This window comes from Mirounga leonina, unplaced genomic scaffold (assembly GCF_011800145.1).
Source record: "Mirounga leonina isolate KUSES-001 unplaced genomic scaffold, KU_Mleo_1.0 Mir_94, whole genome shotgun sequence".
Taxonomy (NCBI): domain Eukaryota; kingdom Metazoa; phylum Chordata; class Mammalia; order Carnivora; family Phocidae; genus Mirounga; species Mirounga leonina.
In genome coordinates, this window is record NW_023270855.1 from 44,695,235 (window position 1) to 44,719,629 (window position 24,395).

A 24,395-nucleotide genomic window follows, 5' to 3' on the forward strand; every position below is an offset into this window, starting at 1 on the left:
AGGGCAACAACCACAACTCTAATACAACCATCACCAAACTGCCAACAGACTTCTAAACTCGTTCACGCCATTTCCCCCAGGGAACTAGGCAGTCCAGCATCCCTGCTCTCTTAGTGAATCACCCAGAATTCTATCCTCGTAGTGAGGAACAGTATTACTATTTTACATGTGAGGGAATGAAGACTCAGAGAAGTAAAGCGATGTATCCCAGGTCCCACGGCTGGTGAGAGCAAAGCTGGGTTTTCACCCAGGCCTGACCAAGAGCGAAGTCCATACTACATCCCACTACCCCAAACAGGCACACGAACAGACAAAATCTGAACGAGAGACAAAATAAGCTGCCTCTTCCCAAATCGGCAATTCCCAAATTGCGCCAGGAAGTATGTGTTGTCAGAGCTACAACTGTCTCAGCTGTAGCCCCCCTGTCCCCCCAAACTCAACAAAATCCACTCTGTGGACAGCCAAAGACACCCAGCTCTTCTCTTCTAAACCAGGCATTCTCGAGAATAGGGACAGCATGCTTCGGCCCAACGGCTACCTGCCTGTTTTACTTTACTGGAACACAGCCACGCCTGCTCCTTGAGGCAGTCTGTGGCTTTCAAGCTACAATGGCAGAGTTGAGTGGTTGTGATGGAGATCTCCTAACCTGCGAGGCCCAAATCTTCACTGTCCAGCCCTTTACAGGAAAAGTTTGCCGACCCTTGCTGCAGAAGATGGATTTCAGAACGGTCTACGTACTGCCTACCCGTTATCCCCGTGTATTTACTTCTTCTGTTATTTACTTCTATCAATATAACTCATGGATTATCTGTTTTATGCTGCGGCTGTAATCCAATACTGTCATTACTTATGCTGTTGCTCAAAGTGTTCCAGATTTGGCCACTGGGGGTTCCTTTGGGTTGGTTCCTGCATTCTTTCAACATGCCCGTGATCTTTTTTGAGCACATCTTTACTTCTGACAAGACAAGATGTTCCAGCCTCTGGTATTTCTCCCTGCCCCAGCCCTGGGATCAGCCCTTTCTCCGAGGAGTCCTGGTTCCTTTCACTGAAGAACAGTGCTTTAAAAACCAGGATCTGGGGCGCCTGGGTGGCTCAGTTGGTTAAGCGACTGCCTTCGGCTCAGGTCATGATCCTGGAGTCCCGGGATCGAGTCCCGCATCGGGCTCCCTGCTGGGCGGGGAGTCTGCTTCTCCCTCTGACCCTCCCCCCTCTCATGTGCTCTCTCTCATTCTCTCTCTCTCAAATAAATAAATAAAATCTTTAAAAATAAATAAATAAATAAAAACCAGGATCTGGTTGCTAAGTAAGTTCATTGCTACTGGGGTATCATTGCTTCCAGAACTTCTTCGCAGACAGAGCTAGATAACATATATGTTCGCCAACCCACACAGCTGTATTTATTTCTGAGTCTATCTACATAACTATTAAAAGGCCATGTGTTCACACTGATAGTTGGTTCTAACCTTCCTCCTTCCTCCTGTTTTATTTGTAACTTCTTTCTCAGAAAGTGAGAAACCTGGCTCTCATTATCCACAATGTATTTATGTATTTGTTAAATCTTGAGAAACAAATTTACTAATGGAGGATAGTATTTGTGTAGAGTTCTTTCCTCTTTAGCCTTACAGTGCCCAGCCAGAAACCTGTTTTCCAGGTGTCTTCCTCACCCTTCAGTGTGGCTCTGCTATTCCCCTGCACCTGTGAGGTTCATCTCTAACTGCTTGTGCTCCAACGTGGGTCCCTCGCATCCTGGCTACTTTAAATTACTCATTAATTTTTGGGGTATGTGGACTATCACCATGACTCTAGGAGTCAGAGTTATCAGAAAAGCTGTGCTCAGGGAAAGGCCGCTCTCCCCTCAGCCCTATTTTCAAGCCGTCTTCTTTCTAGCTCTTTCCCACCCACCCCAGGCAATCTGTTTAATTGCTGGTTCATCGTCCCTGTATCTCCTTTGCACAAATGAGCAGATACATGAATATTTTTTTAAATCCCTTTCTTTCGTATATGAAGAGTAACACACTATAGATACTGTTTTATACTTTGCTTCTCTCCCCCTTTTTTTTTTAAACACTTAACAATACACACGCAGGCAATCACTACACATCAGCTCATGGAGATCTTCCTCATTCTTTGTAAACATCTTTTTTTTTGAAAGCACTCTTCTTTCAGAAAAAGACTCATTAGCTTCATCAGATTCTCAAAGGGGTTAATGCTCCTCAAAATATTTAAAAACACTGTCCTAAAATACGTAAATGTCACAAATTTACTTGTAAACTGCCTGGCTAACTACATATATGACTGACATTTTTATTCGGAGACACTGAAATCCAGTAAAGCACTGCATTCACCCAGCTCTGACCTTCTACCCCGTTTCTACTCTCTCTGTATCCCACTCCTGTTAATGCAGAGAAAATAAACATCACAAGTCCATTTGAAGTCCCTTTGCGGCTCATCCACTCCCCAGGCCATCCCGTCCCTGGAGGTAGGCCCATCTTGAGTCTGGGGAGACCTGTACTTGAAAAGCAACAGAATTTCAAGTCTAGGAGATGAACCTCCAGGGAGGAACTCCATAAAGTGATCCCTCTTCACTGGAGGATCCCAAAACTATGTAACTGTCTCTTGACAACCCCACCCACAGAACAGGAAAGGCTTCCTAGGTCGATCTCTGATGCCCCCTCCCCCAGGTGTGCCCTGTGAGGAAAGTGAAAACAGGGCCCAGAAACATAATTTATGAAGACTCCTGCCTGAGTTGCAGGTCGGGTGCAAGTGAGCAATCACCAGGAGTATTAGTCATGGGCTCCTGGTCTGGTTCTGCCATAACTAGCTGCTTGACCTAGGACGAGACGCTCGAGACTAGTTTCCTCCTTTGTTAAAAGATGGACATTAAATTAGAAGGCCTCAATGGTGTTTCTCTAATTCTACAGATCTATTAATTAAAATAGCCACAATAATTTGCAAAAACTAATAGTAGCTACTCTCTAATGTGCATTTACTATATTTGGGATAACGTGCTAGGAACGCCACACAGTTGACACATTTAACTCTCACAATAACCCTATAAGATAGCTTTTTTTCTTTTTTCTTTTTTTTTTTTTTAAGATAGTTTTTTCATTCCATTTTACAAATGAGGAAAGAGGTTGAAAGATGCTAAATGTCTGGCCCAGGTCACATGGCCAATAAGGAGCACCTGAACTCCAAGCCAGGGCTCTTAACCCACAATTCCACATGGACCCCTGCATTCTTTTTTTTTTTTTTTAAAGATTTTATTTATTTATTCATGAGAGACAGAGAGAGAGAGAGAGGCAGAGGGAGAAGCAGGCTCCCAAGGAGCAGGGAGCCCGATGTGGGACTCGATCCCAGGACCCTGAGATCATGACCTGAGCCGAAGGCAGACGCTTAACCATCTGAGCCACCCAGGCGCCCCGGTCCCCTGCATTCTAAAGGGTCTCTTCCCTGGGCAACAGGAGACAGCACAGGCCTCCCTCGAAGGATGAACTGGCTCTACCAGTCGGTCCTAACGATGCAGAAAATAGCTCTGAACGCAGGGAGGCCACAAGGTGACAGGGCTTCCAACTACGGCTTTAAAATACCACTTCTCTGGAAAGATCTAGTCACTACCCTTTGTAGGACAACCCCCTTGTTCCAGGATGGGGCTGGGAGGGGGTCAGGAAACCAGGCCTTACCAGGTACTGCCTTTCTAGCCTTTAAACCACTCTCTGCTCCCTGGGGAAGGCTCACTGGGAAAGGCTCAGGTGACAAGTAAGAAATAAATAAAAAGCTACAAATTTTCCTTTCCAAGGATGCACAGAGTATATATATTTTTTTCATAGAAAAAAAAGCACCCAAGAGAATAGGAGAAAAATAAAAAAAACAAACAAATTAGTCCACAAATCACTGCACTCGGGACTTTTTTTTTTTTTTTTTTAATCCAGCTTTCCTCATAAAAGGCTTAAATATTACCCAAACCTGCTTGGTCTGGCTCAGAGCCAGATACCCTACCAAAATGTTTATTCACCAGTAGTACTCAGAAGAAAGGAATTAATTCATGTGTGACCATTTAAACAGGGGCTGCCCTGCAGTGAAAGCTCCATTCAAAAACCCAACAGAGATGTCAACAAGTGCTGGGCACCACCATGGAGTGGAGGACAGGGCTGTCCTTCTCGATAGAGGGGACTGGGACGGCTCCCAGTGACTTTCCAGTTGTTTCTCACCCAATCACAACACCCCTGCTAGTTGGGTGTGGTGTGGTAGAGTCACCTCCAACCCATATAGGTATTTTTTAAAGATTTATTTATTTACTTGAGAGTGAGAGATAAAGAGCATGCTCGGGAAAGGGGCAGAGGAAGAGGGAGAGAGAATCCCAAGCAGACTCCCCACTGAGCGCAGAGCCCGATGTTAGGCTCCATCCCACAACCCCAAGATCACAACCTGAGCCAAAACCAAGAGCTGGATGCTCAACTGATGGAGTCACCCAGCCGCCCCCGACCTATATTTAAATCTCTCCTGTCACATACCAGCTTTGCGACCTTGCGCAAGTTAGCTCCTCAACAGCTTGGAGACCGTCTCTCTGTCTGGGAAGCAGGAATCACCCCAACCTTACAGAATTATAGGAGAATCCAAAAGCCAGGAATCATTTAGGGGACCCTCAGCACAGTGTAGCACACAGAAGTGCCCCCTGCACAGTTCCCTTCTCCTGCTTCTAGGGCGGGTATCAGCTCACCGAATCCTTAAACAACAGCCCTAGAGGGAGCTTATGGATGAGGTAGGTCACTGAGGCACCTGTTTCACTGCCTGTGGCAGAGTGGAAGGACAAGTGACTCCACCCAGAGCCACTTTCCTCAGACCCAAGTAACCCAGTCCTATCACTCACTAAAGGAAGCTGACAGGTCAGCTCTACTAACCTAACACGCTTGGGAGAATTTAGACTGTGGCCTTGGCAGTGAGGTTAACACCCCATTACCTTGCTCTGACCTGTCCAACACCTCGGACCTGCTACAGAATGGAGACTAGAATGCTTCTCCCACTAGAATGACCCCACTTAGGAGAAGGACCACATCAGATCCAGCTCTGCAGGCAGTGGCCCAAGTCACAGCAGGCAAAACCAGATGTCCATCCTCATTCACCTTCCAAGCGCATTGAGTAGTCCGCAGTTCCCTTCAAGGATGTGATTCCGTTCACTTCACAAAGTGCCTGGGTGCAGGCTTTTTGTGCCCCGGGCCCGCAAATGGGAAGGGCACAGGGCTCAAAATCAAGAGTCCTGGGCGCTGGCTCCAGCTCTGCATGGCCGGGTTGAGCAGCTGAATACTGATTGCTCAGTTTTACAGCTAAAGACCCCAGTCTCAGCCTTGTTCCCCCTATTTTGCACTGTTCTGCCAACAATGCCTGCAATGAAAGCTAGAGCCACAGAAAAGAAACTAAAACCATCGGCTGAGCTACACCTCCCTTCAACTGCCAGGAAAAATTCTGTAAGATGGCTTTGACAAGGCCCCAAGAGGAATGCCTCTTGGAGGGGCTAATCCATCGCTAGGGCCTGGTCTGAACCTATGAAGGCCAGTTTAATGTCCGGGTCATGGCCACGGCACCAGTAAGCAGACCTCTGGGAAGCCTACCGTGCCTCCCACTCCACTGAGACCACAGGACCAAGTCACTGTCCGCCCCCAACAGCTAGAGCCAGTGGTAGGGGCTTGACCCCAAGCACACAATCCAGAGAGCAACCAGCTCCTCTGGCACGAAACTGACTCCTTGGAATCTGATCTCTGACCTGGGAAATACTTGAGAAGAAGGGAGTTAAAGAGGAACTGACAGGTCAGGTATGGAGGGAGGCTGGAGAGGCCACCCAGAAGAATGGCCGGGGCTGGGGGGGGAGGGGAGGCGGTGACAGATTTTACCATGATGAAGGGAAGCTGGACAGCAAGTGCTGCAGAGAAGAGATACACTGCAGGAGAGAGAAGTGGAGGTGTCACCACAGACATAAAGACAAGCAGACCGTCACATGGACCACAGGATCCACAGTGGAGCCCATGAGATGCGGTGCCCTGGAGCTGCCTCAGGACTTTCTAGCCCTTGCCACAAATCGGCTTTTTCTCGAGATAATTTAATAATCTTTAGCCCTCAACAGCCCCAGGCTGAACCCCTGGTGGGGTCACTGTGAAGGTTGGGAATACAGTGTGCATGGTTCAGCACAAAGCCATACTTCTGATGGAAAAAACAAGCTTGAAAAGGAGCCAACATCTCTTCACGGTTGACCACATGCCAGGCACTCTATATTTCCCCATCTCATCATTCCTCACAACCCCATTCTGCCCTCCAGATGGATACAGTCTCATTTTATCAGAGGGAGCTAGCTCCGAAACTCAGGTACAATTGTTCTCACTGTAAATGGTGCAGCTGGGAAAGAAGCCCTGCCCATTCGGGCTCCCAACTCCTCCTGTGAACAGAACACAGCGGGAGACCACGTGACCTCAGGCAGGCAGGAGCAGAGACTCCACAGCAGACTCAGCTGGACCAGGCCGGTGGTCTGCCCATAGATGTCTGCTGTCGGTATGAAAATCTCCCAACACTTTATGAAAATATCCAACTCCCAGGCTCCAGCCCCAAAGGTACAGATTCAGAAGGTCCGGGTAAAGCCTGGGAATCTGCACTTTGCGGGTGAATAAAAGGTACTTCAAGACTTCAGAATCACTGGGCTGAGATGGAGGTTAGCTGTGTCTCCTCATGAAGAAAACGCACATCTAGCCAGTTACTCAAACTCGAAAGAGGGTAAATCTTAGATTCTGCAAATTCTAAAATCTGCCCCCCACAATTCCTGAATATGGCAAATAGAGAAAAAAAGAGTTTGAGATACGAGTTGGTATACAAGTTGGTAAAACAAAAGCTGTACAAAGAAAGGCAAATAGGGCTCTAAAGGAACTTATAACAAAAGTGGGGAAAATACTATTTAAAAAGATAACAATACAGTATATATCATGCACTATTTAAAGTCTAGAAAAATGGTGTGGGGCGGAGCAGTGTCCAGAACTTCTAGAACGTCCCCTCTTCCTTCCTGTTTGCTCACATGCTTCCAGATGGAAAGAGAAAGAAAGAGAAGTAGAAATGGGGATTCTCTCTGGCCTTTGCTTTGGGAACCCTATTTAAGGACGAGAAGACAATGGCTTTCACTGCAGTAGGAGAACTGCATGAAAGTCAAGTATGTGCTCTGCAATCACACAGATCTGCATTTCTGTCCCTGCTCCATCACGTACTTTCTGTGTGACCTTTGACCCTGTCTGAGCTCAGTTCTTCATCTGTTAACATAGAAATAATTAATACTCACCTTCAAGCCGGTTTCAAAGATTCAGTAACATAAAAATTATAATATGTACCTGACCAGAGTGGGACATTTCAGGCTTCAAAGGGTAACAGGGAACCTAAGAGAAACCAATCCAATCATATACTAGGAATACTGACTGATCAACTTTTCCATTTATCCTGTCCCACTCCCTTAGATCCCTTCTCTATCCTTCTCTGGCCTCATCTCTGCACCAGGTTAACTCCTTCCAAACTGCATCACCTGGACTCCCTTTACTGGCTTGTGGTTGGGTTTGGCCAATGAAAGGTCCACAAGCAGAGGCCTGGAGCTGCCTCGGGACTTGCTCCCCGCCCCCCATCCCTATCACCCCTAGCTGGGTCACATTTCTGACAGTGCTTTCATCTGGCCAAGCCTACAATTTCTGTTGAGTAGCTCTTCCTCCACAGTTCTAGCTATCACTGGCACCTGGTAACACAACTGCCTCCCTTGGCCCCTTCAGCCTAAGGGTAACAGCTACTCCCTGTGGTTGCTAGTCTTTGGGCTCCTCAGTATCTCTTGTAGGTTCCCTGAAAGCCACCCACACCACTATAAATAGTCACATCATATAAGTCCCCTGAATTATCTGAATGGGATTCCATACTCTCTCAGGACCTGATACGATTCATCCTCCTTGCTCACAAACTGCTTTCTCTCAAGTGTACCCCATCCTCCCAGTGGCCATTTTTAAGCCTAATGATTCTGTCCATCCTTTCACCTGACCCAAGCTGAAGCAAAGAGATTTTACTCCCTGGAAACATGACGTTGGAACTGAACTAGAAGGGATCGCTTCTTATATACAGAGGAACTGTAATCCCAGGAGCTGAGAGGTAGCCACATTCTTCCTACTACATGGCCTGAGAAACAGAAGACCAGTCTGAAGAGAGGCAAGAATAAACAGAGGCGTAAAAAGCAGCAGAGATGAGCAAGGGAGAGCCTGAAGGCAACCCTGAATTCCTGGAATAACACTTGTAACCTTCTAAAGCATACTTTTTTTGCTTGAGCGAGTTTGTTGGTTACCATTCCTAGCAACTGAGTCCTCAACATACACTGTGAGGTTAATTTCAACTGCTTCTGGGATGCCTTGGTGGCTCAGTTAAGTGTCTGCCTTTGGCTCAGGTCATGATCCCAGGGGACTGGGATTGAGTCCCGCATCAGGCTCCTTGCTCGGTGGGGAGCCTGCTTCTCCCTCTGCCTGCCGCGCTCCCCCTGCTTGTGTGTGCGCTCCCTCTCTCTCTTGCTCTCTCCCTCTGACAAATAAATAAAATCTTTAAAAAACAATAATTTCAACTGTTTCTAACTACCACCAAACCAAGATGAAATATCCCTGAAATAGTAAAGGAATCAAAGGCTGAAAGAAAAGGGATGACAGAAGCTAAAACTGACCATACTGGACCAAAGGTGAAAAGTAAAACAAACAAACAAAAAAACCACAAGTAGGTCTACAGATACAGGCAAGAACAGGATTCTGGTTAGGTACTGTATAAGGTGCACTGCCCGCACTCAAAGACCAACAAAACAAAAGTTGAGGTGATTTTAGAACTGAGTCAGTGGAGATCCCATGGGAAGCTTAATCACCTGCCTTCTGACTTTTATTCAGATGGTGTCAATTCTGTTTCCCTCCTCCATAAATAGAGCAAATTTGTAGCCAACACTAATAGTCCTTCTGAAGAGATTTATTTAAAGTCAGTTACTCTGCATGGCTCCATGATACACAGAGCAAAACATTTACCAACAACTGTGGCCCTAATATTAGGTTCATGGTACTGGTAAGACCGAGGTTTAACTTTAAAAATAAAAAGTGTCCAACTGATCTCCCTTTTAAGACCTATCTTACTCAATGTCATTGAGTACCTACTCAGCGCTGGACACTGGCTAGGTTTTAAAGGTACCAAATAACAGATTATTACCTCCCAAGATCCATGAGGAAGGAGTGTCTGAGCATCTAAACCCCCTAAGATCAGGCTTCTAGCCACCTCCACAACCTGATCTTCCACCACTACCCCCAGCCCACCCTTGTGGCTCCACACTTACTCCGAGAGCCTGCAGATTCGCTATGTCTTCCTCCTGGAAGGCTCAAGCCTACTTAATTCTTAAGCAAGCTGAGGGCTCATTTCAAATACTATTTCCTTAGGGAAGCCTACTCTGACTTCCTGGACTAGACCAGGTCCCTGATTTTTTTTCCTTCACAGCTATCAGTACAATTTTACATACAAACACACAAATAGATCTGTAATTTGTCTCTTCCTTCTAGCATGGGAGCTATATAAGGGCAGCCTCCTTCCCATCCCTTGAGTTTAGCTTAGTTCTAGGTTGAATGAATGAATATGGAGTCCTGAAAATATACACAGGAAGGACACGACATGGATTTAAGGAAGCAATTCCGCCTCCTTAGGGAAGCCTTCAGAGCATCACAGCCCCCAATATTGTATAGCTCCTTTGACCTCCACTAACCATACCACTCCCTTAGCATATATGTTATATTCCGTTGCCTTTACTTTATTCATCTTTGAAATAATAAAGGAAACAATGGCTGACGGAAAGGGGACGCCAGAAGCTGAATTTGACCATACTGGACTGAATGTGAAAAGTAAAACGCAAAATGATTAGATCTCTACAGCCAAGTTCAGGATTCTCATTAGGCTTTACCGAGACGTCTGGGGATGTCTCTAACCTGGGTAGGTTACAAACAAGAAGGCCACACTTGGCTTTCCTTGGTAGCTCATTACACCCAGCATTCTCCAACTCTCGCTCTGGAGTGGTCTTGACTCCAGGGACTGAAAACTGACCACAGAAGATCTAAACACAGTTACAGCTGCCTCTGAGGATCTTAGAACTAAGTGCCACTGGCCGTAGAGCCGCTTTTTAAACATTCTTCCCCGTTTATTTGTAAGGAAATTTGTATTTTCAAAGCGCTTTCACCTCACTGCCTTCTCTCCCTGTGCTTCCCAACCACGAGGTAAGGAAGAGCGGGCCAGATGCCTACCGCCAACCCCCGTTTCCTAGCTGAGAAAAGCGAGCCTCAGCCCAGTGATGCGACTCCCGAAGGCTGAAGAGACGGCCCTGGGGGCGGTGCTCCTTCGCTAAGAAGAGGCCTCAGGGACCGCCTTCCCACCCAGGTTTGGAACCTTGTAGACGCGGAAGGCTTCAAGCACGCACACAGTCCTAAGTGGACCCTCGTCGTGAGGTCCTAAATACAAACGCCGGCCGCAGTGCTGTCTAATCACCAGGTAAACCCAGCACGTCGCCTGGCCGCCTCCTCCCGAGCGAAGCGAGGGCGCGCCGCCACCCGCAGCGCCAGGGGAAACCCGGTGGCTGACGCCGCGGCGTAGCTACCTGAACGCCGTGCACGATATACACCTTCTCCGCCTCACTCAGCGCCACGGACGCCATGCTGCCGAGCCGCCCCGCTCGTCGTACGTCATCTTCTCGCGTCGCCCCCGCGCCGACCGCGCCCCCCCGCCCCCGCGCCCGTTCGTCATCAGCCTGCGCGGCGGCCGCTCCTGCAGCCACCGCCGCTGCCGCCACCGCCGGCAGCTCGATGGGCTTCTCCTGCGCGCCGCCCCGTGTCTGGACGAGTCCGGGAAGCCGCGGCGCCTCGTGCCGGGGAGCCATCGCTGCAGCCCGAGGTCGGGTCCCGGGTCGGGGGCTGCAGGGGGAGGCGACGGCGGCGGCGGCGACGGCGGGAGCCCCACCGGGGGCCTGGGACTGGGGAACTGCCTCCGGCTTCACGGTCAGTTGGGTGGGGGAACTGGGGTTGAGTGAAAAGGCTGGGGTGAGGCCAGAGGCGCGGGCCGGGGCCGGAGCTTAGGACTTGCAGGGGGAGAGGCGCGCGTCGCAGTTTGCTCAGAGCTGGAGTTGAAGTAGGAGAGAGAGAGAGAGAGAGAGAGAGAGGGAGTGTGTGTGTGTAAGAGAGAGAGAGACCTGAGAAAGAGAGAGAGATCTGAAAGAGAGACCGACCCCGAGCTATAGGAGGCGGACGTCATGATTGGCCTGAGGGGCTGTCTCCTTGCTCTCCTCCCCTCTTCCCCCCACCCCCCGCCCTCCGTCCCGCATTTCCCTAGTCCCTAGGGTGGTTGAAAAGAAGAGGCGGTGAAGCCCTCTTTAGTTCGTTCTCGGTGGGAAAGGTCCCGGCCGGGAGTGAGTGCCCACTAATCCCGAGGCGTCCTCACTCCACCCCAAGGATTCCACCTGTGCCCCCTCTCTCTGGGGCTGACCAGACGCTGACCCAGAACCTTGCAGGATCCCCCTTGCCCCAGGTGGTCGCTGGAGCTTTGTCCCAAAGAGAGGAGGGGGCAGAGTCTTGGTAACTGGCGCTGGCGAGGGGCACAGTGCCCAGGGTCCCCAGCCCTTCCCAGCGATGGCTGGAAGCCTCGGCTTGATGGTGTGGTCGCTGGGAGCTATAGACAGCTGGGGGGGGGGGGGCGGGGAGCCAGCCCTGGCGGTGGCCAAGTGGGAGTAGGGCCTTGGATATCCAGAATGGATACCTGCAAGGTGAATATAGGGTCACTGAAGGAGCCCATTAAGGTGAGGCAAGATAGGGTATGGTACAGATTTTAAAGAGGTCATGTGGGTAAATGGGGGAAAGTTAACCCAAAGTGATTGAAGGAAGGGGATCTGATGACTTTTCCAAATGTCCCTCTTTTAAGAAGCCTCCCCGTTCTCAAAAGTGAAAATACAGTAACCCTTGACAGCTTGATCATCTAAAGAATGTATTTCTCAGCCAGTAGCTTCGACACTGTCTCATAGGTAACTATTGAGAGCTTACATGGATGGGCTTTGTGCCAACTTTGGAACACTAAAACAAATAAAACACAACTTCTGCCCAGAGAAACTTCACAGGCAGAGGGAAAGGCTCTAGGGTCAACGTAACCACAGAACATGGTTAAGAACTCTGATGATGGGGGCGCCTGGGTGGCTCAGTTGGTTAAGCGACTGCTTTCAGCTCAGGTCATGATCCCAGGGTCCTGGGATCGAGTCCCGCATCGGGCTCCCTGCTCGGCGGGGAGCGTGCTTCTCCCTCTCCCACTCCCCCTGCTTGTGTTCCCTCTCTCGCTGTGTCTCTCTCTGTCAAATAAATAAATAAAATCTTAAAAAAATAAAAATAAAAAAAGAACTATGATGATGGCACCATGAACATAGTGGGATTAGGGAGGTGGGCCAGAGGAGGGTACAGGGAAGAAGTACCTGCCCATATTCTTAAGCTGTAAGCTGCTGAGTTCCAAAATAAGTGATCACTTCCTAGTAGACTGGACATCAGTTGTTTCTTGTCTCCATAGTTCTCTTATAGGTGTACGTACAGGGAAGACATCCTAGAGGGTTGGACTTTGCCCTCTAGGGAAACTGGGAGAGGTGAAGCCGGAAGGCTTTTCTTCCGAATGAAAGCACAGGTGCCCCACCCGTTGTGGTACATAGGACTCTGTGTGGTTGGACACCTGGTTTCTATGTGAGGAGCTTTGTGATGAGATAACAAGGGACTGCTGATGGTAGAAATGATATTTTGTTCTAGAGATTACTCAGAAAGTAGAGACCATGAACATGGAACTTTAGTAGCTAGGATATCTAAGAGGATTGAGGATTTAAAAAGTGGCAGCAAATGGACAGATCAGAAAAGACAGAAGAATTTGGGTTGGATACCATGGAGTCATCTTTATATAAAGATCTTTCAATATGTCTTCGAAAATATAGAACATCTATTTGAACCATTCCCTTGGCAATTGACTAAAGGTTCCTTGCTGGAGAAGAGTTGGCAGTATTTGCTAAATAATATTATGAATGATGTCTGACATGTTAGGCTAAGTAGGTCTGAGAGGTATAAACAGTAAAATGTTTATTTTAAATTCTCTACTAAAACAATGACACCTTCACTAACTGTTATATTTCAGTGCTGCCGGAACATTTTTTATCATGTTTGTTGTGATAATTTTTAAAACTCATAAATTCAGAGTTCTTTTTTGGTTATTAAAGCAAGTCAAAGAATGCGTGTTAGCCAGAAAAATCAAGAAGCCAAGAATAACACCTTAGTCTATAAAACCGGCATGTTTTTCCATCATTGTCAGATTCTTGGGGGGGGGGGAGGGCATATTGTTTTGTAGGTCTGTCCATTCTGAATCTCTGTACTCTGTTAATTTTATTTAACATTAACTTACATTAACATTAACATAACATAGTGTTTATTAGGTGCCAAGCACTGTTCTAAAGCACTTTACAATGATTAACTGATTTGGTCCTCACAAGAGCCCTATGAGGCAAGTACTATTATCCCTATTTTACAGACTGGGAAACTGAGGTGCAGAGAGGTTGATTGTCTTGATCAGGGTCACAGGTCACATGACTAAAAGTGCCAGAGCTGGGATTTGAGACCAGGCAATCCAACCCCCCCATACTTGCCCTCCTAACCATCCCTTATGCAGTCTCCCCACCAGACTATACTTCATTTGCCAAAGTATTTGGTGAAGGAGGCCTGTGTTTGTTATGGAATTGTTAACTGCCCTGTAGACTGTAGTTAGTTTTTATTCCAAAAGGAGGGAATCTATTCAAGCATAAATTCACATCCCTTGAATCCTTATCCTAAAGGAACGTTGAACGTGGTGCTGAGGGGACGCTCCTATGTCTGTTTCAGCCAACCCTTTTAAATAAGGGGAAAGGTTACATACAGGCCAAGTGGAGCTTAACTCAGAGGAGCTGAGAAGAGCCCTCAACAACAGAGAAGGTTGATGGATCTGGGACTGATGATGGGGCGAGGCATGGAGACCCAGATGCCAACCATGTGCCTTACTCCCAGAATAGACATCTAGAAGCTCTTCAAACAGGAAGTATTTGTTTCCATGCCTGTGAGTGTCTAGGTGTTCTTGTGGACTCAGAGATGGGAAACTGAAAACATACCTGCCTAAAAGGAGTTGAGGATTTACTCTAGCTGGAGAGCCCAGGCACTCGAACTAGCGCATAAACAAGACAATGAAATAAAGTGCCCAATTGAGCCAGTGTGGTAATTAGACGTGAGGCCAACCTATAATAAGGTGCTAATTGTGCAGGCCAGGCATCAAGGGCGAGAGGTAAAGAGCTGCTGCTAGCCAGGCAACAATGACATGAAGTAAATCTGTCCCACCTAACCTTGGTTAATTAAAGCAATAAAACCAGTTACAGAAGAGCTTGGGGCAATGCTGAGTCCATGGTGCTGAAGTTGCAGAGAGCTCTTAAAAGCCCAGCAGGGGAACATCTTCCCAGCCTCAAAGAGAGGTAGCCAAGTGCGAGGCCTTTACCTCTGCATTTTTACAATTAGCCCAGCACTGCAGAAAAGCAAAAGCGAGTGACTATTTTCCCTATAGATCTGTTTCCTTTAAACACTTTCATTTGTCCTGCCTGTGCCTTGTCTGAAGAAACACTCAGTATAAATAACCTGTCAGTCAGGCCAACAGGTCTGTGGCTGTCTTGCTTTTCCAGAAATTACAACTCGTAATTACAGTGGTAGAAAAATTGATAGGACTACGTCGGGTAAAGCTTATTCTCATTTAGAGGAACGGACTTCATGTGTGTTCATTTTGAGAGGGTAGCAGGGTGCTTCTTAGATCTTTAATTAGGGCATGTGTGAACAAACGGGGCGGGGTGGGGGGGGTGGGTGTCACATCTGATTAGCAAATCTGGAGATACTTAAACACACATACACATGCTAATAGCCCCAGAATCCGAATAGAAATGGAGGAGTGAGGTCTGGATATTGACCTTCTGGGCGGGGCAGGGGAGCAAATGCCATGCTGCCTCTAGTTTCTTCCTGTTTTTGCATGTTCTTAATCACTTACTTTCCTCTTTGGAAGCAGATTTCCAGAGACAAATGGCCAGGTTATTCCTGGCTCTCAACTGTGAAGGTAAGAAGGCTCCAGTTCCCTGTCCCACCTAATTCAGTTATCCGTCCAAGAAATGCCAGGAAATACCAGGAAAACTCCATCTTTTCATAGTCTCCTCCAAACTATAAACCTTTCTGGTATGTAGAAGCTTGGCAATTGAACTCTGGATTTTTCTGGGCTACCTGAGACATGAATTTCTCCTGGTCAGGGTCTGTGGGGACGGAATCCCTTTGGGTGGGATAGATATCTCACCTTAGAAAAATAAGCCTAGTGGGACAGATGCAAATCTGGCCACAGTTCTGTTGCAGTAACTTTTGACTTGGCTATGGCCAAAGCATACGTTTCTAAACCGAGAAACACCAGCAGAAAAATCTAGAAAGACAAGATGATTAGGAAGAAAATGATCTATCAGTGCAAAGACTACTGGTTGTTTATTCTGGTGATCTGGGCTTTGCCAGAGATCCTTTTTTTGTGATTTTTGAGCAGGTCTGTTAACCGTTCTAAACCTCATTTTACCCTAAAATGTGTATCTTTCCCAGATGGTAAAGCTCAGAACCGATCATGGATATACATATATTTAAACGATGTAAAATGGTCCTACTTCACTTTAAAGATTTCTCTCTCACCACTTTGTAATATTTGATGCATTTTGGTAGTGCTTTTTCCACTCTGAAAAAAAAATTAAGTGAATTAACAAAAGGAAATGGTAATTGGTTGAAAAACTGAGCATGCTCAGGAAAATGGCTAACAGTTATTGGTGGATTTATTTCTGTATAGGAACAAAGAACGGGGACAGGAAGTTAAGGGATGCTTTTGGTAAACATATAAAATCCAAGAAATTAACAAAAAAAAATTGCATTTGTTCATGAGAACAGAGGAGTCAGAATCTTAACCCTGCAAGGGATCTTAGCATGCAGCTCAGTCTTCCCTCGTTTTATAGATGAGGCCACTGAGGCCCAGAGAGGGCAGCTGTGTGGCCAGAAATTGGAGGTAGTGAACCGCAGGAGTGCGAGTAGAACTGTGGCCTCCTGACTCCAAGCCCAGTCTGTATTCACTTAGCACTAGCCTCCCTTCTGTCTCCGAAGCCCTCAAGTAAGGAGGCAGGGGCCGTGGACGTGGACAGCCCAATTCCTTGGTCCCAAGCTCTTCCCAAGGCTCCACTCTGGCATGGCACTTAAGGGTTCCTGGGATGAGTGGCATCAGCAGGGATCTAAAGCTAATGGCTTCCCTTCTTGCCTCCTGGTGCCATTGCAGTAACTGGTTCTCTTGCTCTCCCCTCGCTCTTCTCTTAGATCCCTCCAAGGGCCTTCTGCTTTTAGTCCCTAAAAAAGCCAAGCGCTTGCCTGGGTGATGTCACAGTGGCTGCATGTCTGCCCATGGCACAATGTGGGGGCAGGTGCCATTTTCAGCACCCTCAGGTGGGGCCCTGCTGGTTGGTCTCTGCCTAGCATGGGCGGGCTCTCTCTCCGAAAAAACAGCGTGCTGGAACTTGGCCCCCCAAGAAGCATTCTCCAACAGAAGCAGATTTTAGAGACTCAGTCCTAGGGTGACTGTCCAAGCTGAAGCTTCACATCCTTCCTGCTTCCTAGGTTAAGGCAGGATCAGTCCTTCCAAATGTTGGCTGGTGTTCAACCAGGGCCCCATCTTAGAGGACAGAATGCTTAAGTTCAGGCCTGTGGCCTGTGAACGCTGCAACGCATGGCCCGTCCAGTAGCACCATCTCCGCATAACCATGTGTGGGCATGAGCCAAACAGTAAGTAACCCAAGGTCACGGTGGAGGCACCAGCCCACCTTTCCCTTTGGTTTTCTGGTTACGGGGCAAAATTAATGGTGGCAGTGAGGAGTAAAAAGCAGGCTCTGGAATGAGAGCAGGCTGGGGAGTGTACCCTATCTCCACTGCTTCTTTGAAGTATGAACTTAGGCAAATCTCTCCATGCCTCAGTTTCTTCTTCTCAAAAAGGGGATGGGAAAGCCAGGGTCTATATCTATAAGATAGAGCAGATGTGAAGATCAAAGAGGAGACGTGGGCGCACAGCCCAGTGCGTGGCAGGTAATAGACACCCAGGAAGAATCAGGGCCCCACTCTTACATTCAGCATGCCTCCCACTGTGGCAGGAGCCAGGCAGAACGCGCAGCTGAGAAGCTACTCTGCCGGAGGCCAGGGCACCTGATTAGGAAAGGTTCACATACTGTGAGAGTAACACACTCATTGGTAAGCAGTGTTGAAGGTAGCTGGGTTGGTGATACATTGTTGCCCTTGGGAAGATTTTGTTGCTGGGTTGCAGACTTCTGGAAGGAGAGGAGTTCATGCAGGGAGATGGGTGCACAAGCCAGGGGTAAATACCGTCTGCTAAACTGAGGGGGGAAGTTGCCACCTCTCTAACCATTTTATGGAACTTGAGCTCACTCCTTGAGCTTCATTTCTTTACTCATCTAGAGAACAGGCTGGACCAGAGTTTGGAAGAGGTCAGGTAGTCCTTGCAGTCTCTTTCTGAAAGACTGAGTGTTTGAGAGCCAGCGTGTGTAAGGTAGTCTGGGGGGTGTCATGATCCGTTGAAGAGACAGCTGCCAGAAGTCAGTCAAATGGCTCAGAGAAGAAAGAAAAAAAATTTCAGGCTTCCAGGAGCTAGTGGAAGGAATGCCTGTTTTGAGTCCATTTCTTGGGTTTTTCAAAAGAAATCACGAATCTTAGAGATCTAGTCCTTCCCAGTCACTTTAGAGATGAAGCCATCAAAGCGAAGTTGAAGTGACTTTTCCTCAGGTCCATCAACTGTGTGAGGGAGTAGGAAGCAGAAATCATGTTTCCTATTTGGTCATTCCTCCCCTCCCTCTCTGGGAAAAAAAAAGAAAAAGCCATGTGCTGTGCTCAGACTGTGGTCTATGGTGGCAAGCAGAGTTGGTTTTGAGTCCTGGTCTTACCACTCCCTTGCTCTGTATGACCTTGGGAATATTACTCAAGACTTCTGCACCTCACTGGGTTGACGTGTAAGAAGGTCGAGGTGCTGGGTTGTTGTAAGAATTACAATGAGCTGCTTTATCTAAGTCCTCAGTCATCATAGGCATTTGGTTCATGTTGGTGCCCATCTCCATTCCTGGAGACAGCACTGCCTGTTTTGTCTAAAACTTTTAGACAAAGTCTCGAATGGACTTCGATTTCCTCATCTATGAAACAGAAGGAGTTTGGCTAAAATCTAATAGATGGTCTTTAAGGTTTCTTGCAGGTCTAAAATTCTGACCCAGATAGTGATTTTTTTTTTAAACCAGTTCATCTTATGCATGGTCTTGTTTTATTTTATTTTTTTTAATGTTTTATTTATTTATTCATGAGAGAGAGAGAGAGGCAGAGGGAGAGGGAGAAGCAGGCTCGCCGCCTAGCAGGGAGCCCGGTGCAGGACTCGATCCCAGGACCCCAGGATCATGACCTGAGCCGAAGGCAGACGCTTAACCATCTGAGTCACCCAGGCGCCCATGGTCTTGTTTTAAAGTCTCATTAATTTTCCTCATTATTATAACGTATCATAAGGTACACCTATAAAAGGGGAAAGGAGAATGTGTTACCCAAACGAGTGTAGTTTCTACTGATTCCCAATGTTTGTGACCTATATTATGGCATCCTCTCTGTGGATGTGATGTAGGAAAGACATTAGGGTTTGAAGCCAACGGCCAAGAGAGAATTCTTGAGACATCTTTGGTGCAAAAAGGTGGTTTTATTAAAGCCCGGGGTGGGACCTGTGGGCAGAAGGCTGCACTGGGGTCATGAGGAGTGGCCCATTGTATACTTTCAAGTTGGGAGGGGTTTAGGCATAGTGTAAACCTCCCAGGTATTTTGGAAACAAGGTTTCCAGGATCCTGAGGGGGCTAGCTATTGTTAGGAAAGGTCATTTATTACTGTTTAGTAGAAACTCAGTCATGAGACCCTTCAGATGTATATCAGTGGGTCATATGCTTGGGATGATTGTCAACATGTATCTTGGGGGGTAGAGGTAAAGGAAGTTTCCAAAGGAATTTTTATGTTAAAGTAAACTTACAGGATGCTGGGGATTGGGCTAAGATTGCCTTTTGCCCTTAGTATCAACATTGAGGCAGTTGAGTCCCTAGAGGAAGGTCACTCTCCCTGTTTCAAGGACTTGTCAATGGGCCGTAGGTAGTAAGGAAATTTAATAAGTTCTCTTCTGCCTTTGTTTCCCACATCAGGTGTGTATTTTTTTAGTAGATTTAGAAAGTCAGGAGGTGGTGAACTGGCCAGTTGTGGTACGATAGTCCGTTGTGGTAAGTGAGAGAACTGTTAGCGTCCATGACCTGCCCAAATCCCAGACTTTGTTCTGAAATGAAGGCCTACTGTTAGAAGTCTGAGTATGCACACGAATCTGTTTTATAAGAAGGTGGCCAGTTAGGAGGCCAGAAGGCAAATTTAACTTACCGACCCCTATCTGATTTTCTCGGTGAACCTTAATGTCTGTAGGGTTTGGTTTGAGGGTGTGATGTTTTACTTTTTTTTTTTTTTTTCAAGCGTTTTGTTGAAGGTTGAGTACATCAGAAGACAAGAGACAGGCAGAGCAGGACAGACCCTCCTGCAGAGGGAGGAATCATGTAGACTTGTCGGTAAAGATCTTCTAGAACAGTCCAGGGCGTTCTGCTTGCCTGGACGCCTTCCTTGGCTGGTGGGTTGTGATGCAGATGATAAGGCACCTTTCCTTTGAACTACACCCTTACCTTTAAAAAAAAAAAAAAGTTTAGTGACTCATTTTTTTTTTAATGAAATATTTCAAACATAGTGATTCATGGTTCATTCTTTTTCTGAGAACCCTCTAAAAATGGGTATAAAATTTATGACCCTTTTAGATCCTTACACAAATTAAGAGAATTGTAGCTCAGATAAATTGGTTTTCTACTTCTTCAGATACCTTCCTAAAGCTTCTAGGGCATGGACCATTTATTTATCTTTGAAGTTGTAGGGCTGGCTTTTGAATGCTTTTAAGTCTATCACTCTGAAATGTGAGAAGTTCTAAAAGAGGCAAACACCACATTTTTGAGACAGTAGGATTTAAGCCATAGGAGGTTATTGATATACTCGTTAAAATGAATTTCAATTGAGAAAAATGATAGAAGTACCAGAAAAGATGCTGCCTTCTTTCAGGGGACCTTTTAGTCCCCTTTTAAGTGATTGTGTAAGGGTAGACTGAGTTCTTTAACTGTAGTAAAAATTAGTTTAGGTGAGAATTCAGTGTTTAGGGCAAGTTCAAGAGGATATCAGACCAGCCCCCCCCCCCCAACAGCAATTCAGCATAATACTAGATTTATTAAAATGTTAACTATTCACCTGAAACAAATGCTGACCTATGTTAAAAGCCTCTGATTTAAGGGTTTCTACTACCTTGGTGATATTCATGACGTCAACTAAGGAGTTGATGAAATTGAGTTGATCTATAGATGAACTATATGTTCCTACTACTAGGGACCCAGAAAGTTGAATCCTTAAAAAAAATTTTTTTGGAGTGTTTGGATGACCTTTGTCTCTAAGCCAAGGGAAAATAATTGCACCTGATTTGAGTTTATTCGGCCAGTCTGTGTACAGATATTTCAATGGTTGGGTGTGTTAATGCTACTTTAATCTGAGCAGCCCCCAAAACCTACTTCTGTGCTGTGCATGAATGCATGTGTGGATGTGAGAATGTGAGTGGGTGTGGTGTCTTAGGAAAGTAATCTTCACAAAGTACTTTGAGATGCTTGTAAGGATTTTAGATCTAGCTGAACTAATCCGGGACTTCGGGATAGCATCTTATCTCGTGAAAGCCAGGGATGTTGGCAATCTGAGAGGATCTGCAGTTCCTGGGACACTTGCTGGATGGAGAACAGTGGAGTTGTGGGGGCTCTAATACATTCCAGTACAGAACTTGTATGTTTTATGTGATGGTCGTGGCTTTGACCCTTACGCATAAAGCCTGGGCTTTGGGTCAATTTTCTTAGGGCAGGTGATGGATTTATAAGGACTTGCCCACCGTTCAACAAATGATGGGTAACTACAGGCAACTCTTGCCATCACTAATGGTCAACACTTGGCTAGGCATCTAGCCTGGGTAACCTGCTGATGGGCCACAGTGGGATGGGACCTGTGAGCTTGGCCATTAGCACCACCCTTTCAAACCCCTTTGTGTTGCTCAGCCATAGATAGGCAGCATGGAAATTGAGTCATGAGTGCATACCACAGCACCAACCCAGTACCCCAAACCCTGGGGCTTGTAGCGCCCCAGACTGCATTTCACTAAATAGATTTGCGTCTGCTTGTCTGGATTAGTGGGGGGCACACTGTGGTCAGGTATAATGAAGCATGTGAGTTATAGATCTGGAGGCAATTCTGTGGACCAGGTGTAGGGGGATTTTGTTTTTGCTCTTGTTTTAGAAAATGATCACTATCAGTCATTTCTGTTTTTTGCTTCTGAAACTCTAAGAAGGAAGACTAGATGATTTCCTCAGAATTCCCACATTCTCGGATAGCAGAGCTCCCAGAAGGTCATTCTGACACAACACTGCATCTTCCTTATCATCTGATCGCTAGCTCCCGGGAGCTCTAGAACTCCTCTGGTACTGTGAATCCTCCTATGACTTCCTTACCCCCAGGGCTTAGTCCCTTCGCCTTTCTGGGCCTCAGTGTGCTCATCCACCAGGTAGAAGAGTAATGACTTTGGGCATGGATTACTAACATATGGAAAAGCCAGCTCTTCTTAATGCTCTAGAACCGTTGGCCAAAGCAGTACAACATAGATTAGTATAATTAAAATTGCCAAATGATCATTGTTTTAGATCTTTCTTTGGAAACAAAATGGAAGAGGATCAGAAAACCCAGTTCCACCCAACTGCATCTCTGGCCTGTTGCCTCAGTGCCTCCCCGGGCTCGTTGGCATCTGGTGGACTCGGAGACCTCTTGTCTGTCTCATTTTGTCTTGCCTGTTAGTGCCAGAGCGCCCTTACCACAGCGTGACTACGGTCCTTATAGTTTTCCTCAGAGACTGGGGTGCCTCCCCAGTACCTCCAGGGTGAAGTCCCAACTCACCTTGAAGCCCGAGGCCTTGTAAAACATAGCCTACATAACATAATCCTACCTTTAGCGCTTCATTTCCACTTAGCGCCCCCCACCTCCTAGTCCTAGTCCCAACACAGCCCATGTATGCGCACACTTTCGCACACAGCCCCAGACATCCAGCACCCCCAACCTGCGTCACCACTCTCCCTGCCTTTGTCTGAACAGAACGCTTCACCTGGCTCCGTACCCTGCTCAGATCCTCTCCCTTTAGATGCCCGGGCCATGAGAAAGTCTATTTATCTCATTTCTGGGCTTTGTTGTTGTTTGTTTTTTTGGGGGGGACGTACTATTTGCCTCTCCATTGTGCTGTTCATTAGAAACCTGTGTGTTAAGGTCATTGTGGGGTAGGTCTGTCCGATTTCTGCATCCATTCACTCAAGAAATGATTTGAGCACATACTCCTGCCAGATACCAGGCTCTAACGCCGAACAAACTGGGACTTACAGGTTAAGTAGGGCAAAGCAAGTAAGACTAGTCTTAGCAGATCGGGAGCTGGCAGAGGGGAATGGCAGGGCCTGAACTGGGCAGCACACACACATTATTGTCCTCATCATCCCTTGTGTGTGAGCCCCCGCGCAGTTGCTTACATTTAGTGGCTGCTCCAGGAATATGTTTTTGAATTGAACTGAAATGAAGACAGGAGAATTTAGAGAGTCAACAGGGCAAGGGAATGGGATGAAAAGGGGTGGAGTGGGGGGAGGACTGGAGGGGCCGTCCTTCTGAGGGTGTGAGCTGGTGGGCAGGATTAAAGGTCCCCGGACCCACCAGCCTCCTTGTGTGCACACCCCAGAGGCCTGAGCCAACAGTCTGCCCAACGCTCACAAGCAAGGACTCGTGGGCAGTCGGTCATGGGCAAAGAGCCTCTCCTCAACCCCAAGGATTGGAGTTTACCTAATTCAAAATAGAAAAGGAAAAAAGGTCAACATTTGCCTCTCCTGCTGTGGTCATTAGGGGCAGAATGAAGGGAAAGTGAACAATTTGCTTGAGGTGAGGTTTTCCCCGTATTTCTAAGATTTCCAGTTGACTAATTTAAGGAACAGATCCTTATTGGAAGGCTGCTCCCATTGCTCTTGAGGGGCCTTGGGGTTAAATAAACTCTTCACCGCCATGTGCTTTGATTGGTTTTGAGCAGGATATTTTGAAACGCTAAAGTGTGGGTTGGAATGTGAACTTGAGTTCAGTACTTGGTGTCTGACTCTGCCGAGTGTGCCCTTGGCTGGGTGCTGGCCCAGATCACAGGTTCTCCCTCACCAGTGAGGGGAAAACAGAGCTCCTCTATACACTCTTTGGTCCCACATTGTTTGAGGATGGAACGTTCTGGTTATTTAAAAAAGAGTCACAGTCCACTTACTTCACAGTCCTACTTGGTGCACTCTCCACCGTCTAGGATATGGCCACACCCCTGAAAGGAAGCAGACAGGGCCTCCAGAGGTGGGCCTGGGATCACAGAGCTCTGGCATCATACTCAAGCATTTGGGTAACAAACACACACGGTAAATGGCCACTACATGCCAGGCCCTGGGCTGATGAAAAGACAGGGCTTCCAGCCCACAGGAACTGTGTGGTGGGAGAGCATAGCAGGTGTTCCCTAAAGGCCTGTTACCGAAAATGAGTACCCTTCTTTTACAAACAAATAAAACTAAACCGGCTTTAGTTTTATTTGTTTTCCAGCCCACAGCCAATTAGCGGTCATAAATGGAGAATTTGTCAGGGGGGGTGGCAACTATAGGCACAGGAATGACAGTAGCCAGGAATGGAAGAGGAAGACAAAGAACCATACAAAGGAGATGTTGGAATTAGAATTCTAGTAGTCTGCACAGGCCAGTTGGTGTGAGGCCAAGAGCTCAGTGAGTCTCCATGACCCCTGAGGACATCATTCCCTGATACATTCCAGTAATTGATATGCCCAGTAATAACTAAATCATTCCAAAGAAATGGATGGTTATTGTACTTAAGGCAGGAGCAGGTATAGTATATATATATATTTTTTTTTTGGTCTGTTTTTTATTTTACTTCCATGTTTTATTTTTTATTTCCACCTTAACCATCCTAATGGTTAAACCGTGTATCTGCTCAGGAACAAGCCACAGTTACTGGGAAATTTACTTACGTGGAAGGGTCTGTTCCTCAGCAAAACCACACATATGC

General features: G+C 46.9%; 2 protein-coding genes across 8 annotated transcripts in view; one reads left to right on the forward strand and one right to left on the reverse strand.

The window, feature by feature from the left end:
- EXOSC7 (exosome component 7) overlaps nt 1-10,732 on the reverse strand; it is a 36,077-nt gene extending 25,345 nt beyond the window's left edge. Inside the window, exon 1 of the mRNA XM_034996812.1 lies at nt 10,658-10,732. Coding sequence (XP_034852703.1) covers nt 10,658-10,714 — 57 coding nt within the window. The 5' untranslated portion in view covers nt 10,715-10,732. The remainder of the gene's footprint in view (nt 1-10,657) is intronic.
- A 77-nt stretch (nt 10,733-10,809) lies between these two features.
- ZDHHC3 (zinc finger DHHC-type palmitoyltransferase 3) overlaps nt 10,810-24,395 on the forward strand; it is a 57,674-nt gene continuing 44,088 nt past the window's right edge. For 5 of the 7 annotated variants that reach the window (XR_004677912.1, XM_034998473.1, XM_034998476.1 and 2 more), the window contains exon 1: nt 10,946-11,054. Coding sequence is in view for 1 of the 7 variants with exons in the window: in XM_034998478.1 (XP_034854369.1) it covers nt 10,863-11,054 (192 nt within the window). In the remaining 6 variants the exon portion in view is untranslated. Of the gene's footprint in view, nt 11,055-24,395 lie in introns of all 7 variants that reach the window. The other 2 variants (XM_034998478.1, XM_034998474.1) reach the window with 2 other exon arrangements.